This window comes from Nicotiana tomentosiformis, chromosome 5 (genome assembly GCF_000390325.3).
Source record: "Nicotiana tomentosiformis chromosome 5, ASM39032v3, whole genome shotgun sequence".
In the NCBI taxonomy this organism is placed as follows: domain Eukaryota; kingdom Viridiplantae; phylum Streptophyta; class Magnoliopsida; order Solanales; family Solanaceae; genus Nicotiana; species Nicotiana tomentosiformis.
The window spans coordinates 31,330,688-31,342,080 of record NC_090816.1 but is presented as its reverse complement, the minus strand read 5'-3'; the positions used below and the strand labels follow the sequence as shown (position 1 = coordinate 31,342,080).

General features: G+C 34.0%; 1 protein-coding gene and 1 long non-coding RNA gene across 2 annotated transcripts; one reads left to right on the top strand and one right to left on the bottom strand.

The window, feature by feature from the left end:
* Positions 1-4,245: 4,245 nt before the first annotated feature.
* LOC138891775 (uncharacterized) lies at positions 4,246-4,693 on the top strand. Its single transcript, XR_011408099.1, has 2 exons — positions 4,246-4,307; positions 4,570-4,693. It is a non-coding gene; the product is annotated as an uncharacterized lncRNA (long non-coding RNA).
* A 3,214-nt stretch (positions 4,694-7,907) lies between these two features.
* On the bottom strand, positions 7,908-10,472 carry LOC104089617 (probable pectinesterase/pectinesterase inhibitor 12). Its single transcript, XM_009594558.4, has 2 exons — positions 9,484-10,472; positions 7,908-8,705 (listed from the first exon to the last, which is right to left on the bottom strand). The coding sequence occupies exons 1-2, from the start codon at positions 10,433-10,435 to the stop codon at positions 8,017-8,019; spliced, it is 1,641 nt and encodes a 546-aa protein (XP_009592853.1). The 5' UTR covers positions 10,436-10,472; the 3' UTR covers positions 7,908-8,016.
* Between the last annotated feature and the right edge of the window lie 921 nt (positions 10,473-11,393).

The window sequence follows — 11,393 nt, the reverse complement described above, 5'->3', positions numbered from 1 at the left end:
GCGGAATTCCCAACTATCGGTGTGTCACAGAGGACATGAGCATCTATATATCACAAGTCTTGAAAATACGGTCTATAATAGTCTAAGACAAAATATAGTAATTAAGAAGATAAGGAAGGACAGACAAGGTCTGCGAAACACCTGTGCGAAGGAATCAACACCCATTGTGTTCGGGAACACCTGGATCTGGATACGAAGTGTAGAGTGTAGTATGAGTACATCCAACTCAGCAAGTAACAATACTAAATAAAGAACTAAAAGTAGTGACGAGCTTCACAGCTGAGTCCAATTACAGTAATTTCCAACATAACAAGGTAGGCATGCTTTCAAGTTTAACATTTAATGACAAAACAGTAATTTCATGTCAAGTTCAACTGAAACGTAAGATAATATCTCTCAGAAATTTTCAAAACAGTGGTATAAGACAGCTGAAATGCAACAATAATGAAATTCAATTGCATCCTCTCACGACTACAGTTACTTGGCCATTCTATTCACTCAGCACTCAACACTCGCACTCAGTAGGTACCTTCGCTCACTGGGGATATGTACACACTCCGGAGGGGCTCCTTCAACCCAAGAGCTATAATCTGCACGGACAACTCACATGTTGCACGGATAATTCATGTGCTATAGTATCAATATTTGGATCTGCACAGATAACTCACGTGTTGCAGGGACAACTCACGTGCGATAGAGTAATATCTGGATCTGCACGGACAACTAACGTGTTATTGTATAATATATGGATCCGCATGGACAACCTATGTGTTGTACGGACAACTCACGTGCTATAGTATAATATCTCACAATCAGGCCCTCGTCCTCACTCAGTCATAAATCTCTCCAGTCTCTCGGGCTCTCAATAAACATGAATATCAGCCCAAACAACAATGATATGATGCATCAATAATGAACAATAGACACTGACATAAAATAAACAAATAAATTGTGACTGGGTACAAAACAACAATTTAGCAAATAGTTCAACATGGACACGACCTTTGTGGGTCCCTATAGTGCTAACAGATAATCTAAACATGATTTGTGGTTCGATTTCTCTACTACATGGAGGTATAGATAACAACAGATTATTCAACTACATAGTTCCATAAAATTTGACCAAGTCACAATTTCTACGGTGCACGCCCACACGCCTGTCACCTAGCATGTGCGTCACTACAAAAACTGATCACATAACAGATAATCCGGGGTTTCATACCCTCTGGACCAAATTTAGAACTGTTACTTACCTCAAAACCGTGAAATTCTTTATTCTGTTATGCATTTGTCTCGCGAATCGGTCTCCAAACGCCTCGAATCTAGTCACAAATAATTCAATTCAGTCAATACAAATTATAGGAATTGATTCCATATGAAAATATTAATTTTCTGAAAAATCCGAAATTGCACCCAAAAAATGCATGTGGGCCCACATCTCGAAACCCGATAAAAGTTACAAAATATGAATGCCCGTTCAACCACGAGTTTAACCAGACAAATTTTACCAAATTCCGACATCAGCTCGACCTTCAAATCATCAAATCATATTTCTAAATCTCTAGGTCCAAATTCCCGATTTACATCTCTAAAACACGTAATCTAGTCGGATTATTCGATGATAATTTAATATTATGGAGTAGAAATGATCACAAGTGACTTATCTCAAATTTTCCCGGGAATTCTCACTCAAACATCGCCTCAACTCGTGTTGGAAATGTCAAAAATGACAAAAATTCCGGATTCCTCTATTTTTAGCATTTTGTCCAGGCTTCTCGCAACTGCGACCCTCTATCTGCACCTGCAGAACGGCTTCTGCAGAAGCCACTTATTTTCCCTAACTCCGCAACAGCGCTCAAAATCTTGCACCTGCGGGTGCGCTTCTGCAAACCCCTCACAGCACATGCGGCCACGCAAGTGCGGAAAACTCTTCGCACCTGCGACCTTCGTCCTTCCCAGCCTTGGCCTCTTCTGCGATGGCCCTTGCGCACCTGCGGTGTCGCACCTGTGAGCCAATTTTCGCAGGTGCGATTACATCAGATGGCAGCAGGTTTCCAATTCTGTTCTAAGTCTGAATTTGATCCGTTAACCATCTGAAACTCATCCGAGGCCCCCGAGACCTCAATCAAACATACCATCAAGTCCTAAAACATCATACGAACTTAGTCGAAGCCTCAAGTCACATCAAACAACGCTAAAATCACAAACCACACCCCAATTCAAGCTTAACAAAACTAACGAATTCCAACTTCTATATTCGATGTCGAAACCTATCAATTCAATTCCGATTGACCTCAAATTTTAAATACAAGGCATAAATGGCATAACGGAGCTACGAATATTTTCAAAACTGGATTCCAATATCAAAAATTCATCTCCCAGGTCAAATTTCCAAACTTAAAATTTCTATTTTTTCGCCATTCCAAGCCTAATTTAGTTACGGGCTTCCAAATAATTTTTCGGACACGCTTCGAAGTCCAAAATTACCATACGGAACTATTAAAATCATCACAACTCTATTCCGGGGTCGTTTACACATAAGTCGATATCCGGTCGCTATTTTAACTTAAACTTTAAACCTTAGAACTAAGTGTTCCAATTTATTCCAAAACCTCACAGGACCCGAACCAATCACCTCGGCAAGTCACATAACAATTGTATAGCATAAATTGAGTAGTAAATAGGGGGAACGGGGTTGTAATACCCAAAACGCCCGGCCGGGTCGTTACAATTTACCTTTGTAATTCAAATATTTTGTGTCCCTTAATGAGTACAAATGTTGCTATTTATAGTTAAGTTTGAGGAGACAAGATCCTCAAATCATGTTCTTCTTAAAGATAAATAAAAAACCCTCTTGATGGTTGCATAACGTTTGAGAATAAATGCTACAATTTTCTGTAACGGCTGCTCTTTTAATGTTGTTCTCTACAACCGGTGCCTTACTTTCAAATTCTCTTCCTCTCTTTATGCCTTCGCAATTTACACAATATTAATCATATGTCTGTGTCTGGTACCTGCTATCTGCTGACTTATCTTCACCTTGTCATTGGTGTCACATGTCTGCTTGAAAAACGTACACTTTTAAATTATAATTTTTACCTAATACAATCTGTAGAGGAAAGAATTTCATCACATTATTCTTCTAATGAATATGTACTTTTGACTGGTGAGGGGAATTTGAAAATTATGATAAAGCTATGTAACATACTTATAAAGACTAGTGGGTAGAGTAATCAATCTGAGATCAAATGAAGTAACTACGTAAAATATGATATATGAATTAGTGAAACTACCTAAAGGTAAAAGAAATTTTGAAAAGACAAATAGATCTTAAGATGGAAGTAAATCCAATAGACTAATACACTTTGGCACCTTAGAATTAGTCAAAACATATAATATCACATCATATTAATAATGTGTGTATAATTATTTATTACAAAATTGGATCAAACAAAAACAATCATAATGAAATAAGTACATGTACTGTTGGGGTGTTGTTGGGGTCTTTTAGGTTATATCCAAGGTTTTGCTATCTTGATTTCTTGGATTTTTACTCTATTGGTGGGAAATTAAATCTAGAGTTGTTGTTTGGAGGTTTGGTGATGATGCTAATTTCTAATCTGATAGCTCACTAGCTTGTAGATAATGTTGCGGATGCAGATCGGCAACTTTGAATATACAAGGCTGCAAATTGTCTTGCGGAGGTTTCGCGTGTCTCGTTTGTGTTTGTGATCCAAGATAAATAAGTTCTCTTTCCTCTTTTGTGTCTTCCTTTTTTTTGTTTTTTGTACGCATTTGTGTCGTGCGCACACTTTTAATCTTAAGTATGCTTGGGTCCAATTGAAATGTAATACTCTTCTAAATCTTAAGTAGTCCTCTGTTGCACTAATAATTTGTTAGTATTGTGATGAACTAGTCATTATCTACATTGAAAAACTTGAATGTTAGATTAAATCAAAATGGTTTAAGAGTTGGTTGGCTCTATACATACTATGTATGCAGTTCCTTCTTCCGTGAAGAAGATTATGATTTCTTATACATCATATGAGGTCACAAGGTAATCTAACGATGATCTCCCTTTTATTTAATATTCAATGTTAGTTTAGCAAATATTGGTTTCCCCACAAAATTATGTAATGTTGCCTTTCAGCTTATATCTTTTGGGAGAAAAGGTGTAGTTTGTTTGTAAAACTGCTTGCATTGCATGAATGCAGATGTCAGGGGATAAAAAAGGTGTGCTTATAACACGTTTCAAAGGGAGGGGGGTGCTCTCACAATAAGAGACTCTGCTCCTGCCTCAAAAGAAGGTTAGCAAATTAAACTTCCGGTATTTCTGTTTAGAATAATATTCGGAGGTTGGTGCTAATAGTCTTAATGCAAGCCATTAACTGATTAACGTGTCACATATAACCTTTTTTTCATGAACTCTATCGAGACAAGAGTGATTGCTCTAGTGATGAGCACCCTCCACTTCCAACCAAGAGACTGTGAGCTCTACCTTCCCCATACAAATTTATTTATTATTAGAAATTATGGTGAACTTACCCCTGTGATTTCTTGGATGTGCAGATACGAATATACTTTTGATCATATTTCTATATCCTCTTTCCTCTTCAGCTTTGGATGGTAGTGCCCCTATTCCTCTGACTCTCAAGCTACTCAAGATCTTACTTGATAAGAGGCAAGTCATATATATGCCTGGCCTTATGTTTCAATTACTTTATATTTTGGTGAATTATCACTGTACAGATCACAAATATATTCATTTAACACCAGAAATTATGCGACGTTATGGCTGGGACTAATTGATTATATGAATTTTGTTCTCATTTACTTATAACAGCTGATGTTTTATATGGAGATAGTTGATGCTACTGCGCCCGAGCTAATTGTAACTATATATATACATGTTTGTATCTTGATCATTTTGAGTAACTTATTGCTTGTTGTTTCGATTTATTTTGTAGGCACTGGATATAGCAAAATTGCATCCCATCACCTGACACAACTCAAGATGAACACCAGATGAAAATAACAAAGAACAAGTCTAGGATTTGTCAGAATTATTTTCCTCATGGGATGTAAAATATTACTCCTTGAAATTTAGTTACATTTTATGATGTAATTTTGAAATGCTTATTCTTTTTATATATGATGAATGATTTATTTACTTGATCTTCCCCTTATATTTGTGTCAAAACTATTATAAAGTAATACATAAGTTTGATAGTGTAGGACATGGTGTAAAATGGAATCCAAAAAATGTGAAAAAGAATTATAAATTGAGGAGAAACTACTGTGTGTGCTGTAAGGATAGTTACGGCGGTTTGGACCGCTACAGTTTCAATTTGTGATTTCAATATATAATTGTGGCGGTTGGAAACCGCTAGTTTAAACAATATAAAACCGCCACTCTATGGTATATTCAATTGCGTCGGGATTTGAAAAACCGCCATATCAACTTTGTGGCGCATTCGATTTCGGAGTTTTCACTAGCCGCCATTAATTGTCCTAGTGGCGGTTAATAACCGCCGCAAATTCACTGTCTTTTTGTAGTCACAATATTTTTAGATTTGGGGCGTTTTTACAGCTTTTTATTCGTAATTTACTTGTATTGTATAACTACAACTTTATAGAGTACTTGAATAGCTTACATGCTTGAATTAGATCGTGTTCCACAGCTTTCTGAAAATTAAAAGAAAGAAAAGAAGAAACTAGGTGTTTATTGATATTTCTATTGTATAGAAGAGAGAAGAGGTGGTCAACCAAGGGTATCATGGTCATTTCAAATATATTATTGCATTGTTTGCTTGTATACTATGCTCAAAAGCTTGGTTGTGGGCTTTTAATGACAGAAAAAATCAAAACTAACATGGCCCTAAACTGTTGAATTCTCCATGTGGACCCCACTTTTCATTCAACATTCGTTATCTTCTTTAAATGCACTAATTGATTATTGTTGTAAATATTTTTCAATAAGTACTTTTAAGTAGAAAATTTATCTTTTTTGTAATTTTATAATTCAAACGTTCATTTTATTATAGATATATTATTGTAACATACATTTCTATATGTTACAATATATAGAAAGAAGAATTTTAAAAGATGCGATAATTTATGTTGATTTATATTCAGATATTTTTATATTATTATCAATTGATATCATTTTATACAAGTTCTCATTAAATTGTAATTTCAATTGGAATATTTTATAAAATTAGAAATAAAATATTTAAGAATAAAATATAGTTTCAAGTCCCTGTTTTATTAAATGTTAGGAAGCATGAAAAGTATCATTATGCATGATTACACTTCTCCCTCTATGATCGAGGTTAGTTGGGTACTTCCTCTGTTCAATAAGAATTCAATCTTATATAAAATTCAAAATACATAAATATACAATTAACTATTTTTTAAAAAGATCACCGAATAATTATGGTGAAGAAATTGCATTATACCCTAAATAGTATCTCAATCATGTCAAACGAAACTGCAAAAAAAAACTGCAATGCTTCAATTTAAGGTCAATTTGTTTATATTTAGAGTCATCGAGAGATTAATTTATTTTAATAAATTATTTAGCTATGTCATTAAACAAATTTTCAAAGAGCCAAAAAAATCATTTTGTCAACTATTTGGGAATAAAATTAATATGTTTTATTATTCAAATTTTGATTAGTATAAAAAGAAAATGTAATACATTAACACAATTGAAAATATTAAAAGAGTAAACCTATATGTTGTTCAATTTAAACAATGAAGAAATACTTCATGACTTATTTTTCAACTGACTTTTTAATTATTTTATTATAATCAATTTTAAGTTTGGTGGTGTAGAACTTTTTTTTAAAATAAAAAAGTGTAGAACCTATTTAAAAATAATCTATATTGTACTTGAAGTATGGTATAATCTTTGTATAATAAAGTGTTAGAGTATTACAAAGTGATTGGTATAGTAATATCATTTCAGCAAAAGTAAAATGCAAAAGATAAATAACAATACATATAATTATGGTTCTTTACGTTATTGCACAAAAGTCTATTTTCTTTCTTCTTTATTAAAGGGTACAAAGTGTTTAATTAGCAATAGACCAAAAAATATTTTTTAAAAAAAACAAGAAAAAAAAAACAATTAGGCCGTGCATCTCACGGATACATCATCTAGTATAGGAGTAGAAAGTATCTGAAGTCCTTGTCCTTAATTTATATACCACTAAGTGAAAAGAAAGGAAAGAAGACAAAAGATGTCCTTTCATAGTATAGACTTTTAAGTAGTCAAACTTTTCTTGATCACATAAGTGGGCCTTTATCCCACCGACGCAGTTGTCTAAATATCTTCTACTATTTGCGGCCTTCATCAAATCTTTAGACAAATCTACGTGAAATGAAAAGCCCACGTGAAAGCTTTCAACCAAGAAAAGGAAGAAAAATAATATTTTCAGTAAAGGAATTAATTTCAACCGATGTATTTTGCCCGAAAAGGAATGCTTTACACAGCAGACACCGTGCACCAAGGCCTAGTGGCCATTGTTATAGCTAAGCACGGACGCATGAAATTCAACCGAATCCAATAATTTTGCAACACAGATTATAAATATATATGTAAAAAATTAATTTTAACAAATATTAAACTTTGAATCCGTAACAAATAAGAACCTAAAAATTAAACACAAATCAAATTTAATTCTAGATGCGCCACGATAAGCAACCAATGTCCAAGAGATGGAGGTTTTAGGCCTTCTTGGGCTTTTACAATATTGAATTTAAAAAAATGTATTTTTTAGATCTCTTATGTGTAAATGAAAAATCTCTTACGTGTAAAAGTGAATTTCTCGTGTGTAAAAAAAGAGATAGGGTTATAAAACTAAAAACAAATTTGTAAAATGTCAAAAAAACAATTGACCCGATCCATATGTAACTTCCATTCATTAATAACACTTAGCCTGTTACAATGCTGCTTTTGCAGCTCATCAATAAATTGAAATTAGAGAGATCTATTACAAACTTTACAGTATCCTATACCCCATCATCATAAGGAAAAGAAGTAGAATCCAACCATTCTTCTCCAGTAATAAACTCTGAAACAGTGAAGTTGGAAGCATCATAATAGTCCATTATGTGATAACCTAACCATGTAACTCGATTATCAGTCGCCGATGCAGGACCAGTATTATCGTACTCACCATAATACAACGTATCCAAACTTTGATTTCCTGACCATTCTTTCCACCCTTCAGGTTCAATAAAACCATCTATGTACGACTCAAGGTATACCGTTCGTGAATAATTTCTCCACGGTCTTCCTAAGTAACTATTGATACTACTAGAATTAGAGTATAAATCCTCTGTAGCTAAGATAGAGCAATTTTGGATCGAGATACCAGTATACTCCTCAGGGGAGTCGCGCGATTGAGCTGTAATGACTGTGAATTGCCCCGGCATTGGCATTCTTGACACAATGTTACATCCTTGGAAAACAACAGCTGCATTTCCGAAAATGTAATCTACTGTCCCGTAGATGTCACATTCTCTGTAAAATTGTCGAAATGAATGCGCATATAAAGTGTCCTGGAATCCAGTTATGGTGCACCTATAGATAGCCGCTAAATCTGCATTGATTCGAAGGGCAACTGCTTGGTGCTTCTCTGGTCCAGCTGTGTTCTCAAAAGTAATGTCACGAGCCAAGAATCCTTCACCGGAGACAGCTGAAATCAATCAAAGAGCATAATTATATATGTTATCCATACAACATTAAGAAATAAATCCTCCTTCTCAAATCAGTCAAAAGAGCATTATGTTATCCATACAATATTAATAAATATATGCTTTTTAAATCAATCAAAAGAGCATTATGTTATCCATACAACATTAATAAACATATTCTCCTTCCGTTCCATTTAATGTGGCGAAATTTGCAATATTATAGTCAGACTAGTTATTTTTTGTGTGAATTCAAACATAAATTCTTTAAAAAATTTATAATAATATTTACATATCTAGAAATTACATAATAAAATACTATAAGCTACAATAGTTAATAATTCAAAATATTAAGAAGTCATTATAGGTGAAAAATCTCGCTAATACGCTATAGACTAGGGCCCCGTTTGGCCATTAAAAAAAACCATTTTTTTCAAAAAAATTTTACTTTTTTTCTGAATCAGTGTTGGCCATGAAAATTTTAAATTTTACTTGAAATTGAATTTCGGATTATATTTCAAAATTTTGAAAAACTCCAAAAAGTTATTTTTCAAAATTCACTTCCAATCACTCACAAAAATTCAAAAACGACTCTACATTGTATTCATGTCCAAACACAACTCTAATTTTCGACTATAATTTTCACTTTGAATTTTTCTTTTTTTACGTTTTTCGAAAGTTTTACAATTCTTATGTCCAAACGCCCACTAAATGTATAACATAAGCTTGAATAGAAAAAGGCACATAAAACACAAAGAGAAAAGTTTTAAAGTGATGAATTACCAACAGTGGCAGATCTGAAAGTAGTCCAACCATCAACAACACTTCTATTACCAGTTACCACAGTAACATCACTCCCATCTCCAAGAAGAACAATGTTAGTTTTCCAACTTGGTATCTCTACATTTTCTTGATAAACCCCTTCTTTAACATAAATGAAAATTCTGTCATCGCTGTTATTCGGTGCAAAATCAATAGCTTCAGTTATGGTACTGAAATTTCCAGTTCCATCAGCTGCCACTGTGAATGCCACTTCATCATTCGGCTCATAATCGCTCTGCAATATGCGCCTGTCTTTATGAGACAGCCACCTCGGCGGCGTAGACAAAAGCCGACGCCGCCTATTTCTATTCCCTTGTTTTTTAACAGAGTACTTTGAGAGCATTGACAGGGAATTACTAACATGCTCGTAAGTACTACTCAGAGAGTTAACAAGTGTGGATTTTAATGGACCAGTAGTAAAATCCAGGCCTTCTAAGCAAGTGGCTTTGTTAGTAAGTGCTGCACTGAGAAAAGCTTTTGTATCAGCTAATATTTTTGGGTTATTAGCTGATGAGACAGTATTGATCCGATTGAGTGATTTCTTTATCGAAGATATTGTAATTTGATGAAGTTCTTTGCAATCTTGAACAATACCCTTTTGTTTTTCGACAAGATTTGAGCCTCCAGCTGACGAGAATAAAGTTGTGAGATGTCCTGTTCCAGATAAGGCTGATTGAAGAGATTGGAGGAGAAGGTTTAAGATGTTTGGGCTGATGTTAATGGAGATTGATAATTTGAGTGAGTTGAAACAGGATTCTGGATATGGAGTGGAGTTGCACAAGGATTTTAGAGGAGAAACATGAGTAGTATTCAAAGTTGAGGAATTAGATGAAGAATTAAAAGCAAAACTTGTTAGTGTTGTTGAGTACATTATCATGAGCAAGAGAAACTTCGTAATAAAGGAGGAGCCCATTCTTGACCGCGTTAGGAATAATGAAGAGAAATGCTCCAAGGAAATCCCTTCTTATATAATAAATTCTTGAATTTCACTTTTTATATAATAAATCTATTTGGAAACTCATGACAACGAGGTTAATATAGTGGTGAGCACCTTCCACTTCCAATCAAGAGATTGTGAGTTCGAGTCATCCTAAGCGCAAGGTGTTAAGTTCTAGGAGGGAGGGAGCCGAGGATCTATCGAAAACGGTCTCTCTACTGCAGGGTAAGGGTAAGGTGTGCGCACAAACTACCATTCCCAAACTACTGGATTGTTGTTGTTGTGTTTGAAAACTCATGTGTAATTATATGATTTGTTTGTTATAACTTAATTATAATGTAATTCTCACTGTAATGTCTCGTTAAACAAATATAACTACATAATAATAATAATAATTTAAATTAACATGTAGATAAGTTTTATTGTGTGATAAAACAAATATATGTAAATAAGCAATATCAAATATTAATTTTTTTGTTAAAATATTCTATTAAAAATATCAAATATTAGTTTATTATAGATTTCAGAGTAGTACACCAATGAAATCATTATTGGATAGCAACAATCTGATGAAATAATAAAATCTAAACAAATCAATTATTAGTTATTCACGTTGCTAGAGAAATAAGTCATACTGTTGGAATAACTGCATATTCACATATTGTTGTATGTATATTTAAAAAATGTATAAAATAGAAAATAACTTTGAAGAATGTAATATTGTATATGGTCGAAATAGATTTCAGCATTGGCATGTCCGGTACGGTTCGAAGAGTGGTGTATCGAAGTAAGATCCCGAAGGGGGCACGAACTAATCTAAAACCCGGGGAGGCCGGTTCGTGATGAAATCGATATCATAATCAAACTCGAACAAGAATCGAACTATGACGCAGGTAGATCTATCGTGTTGATAATCCAAAAACCAACCTACGTC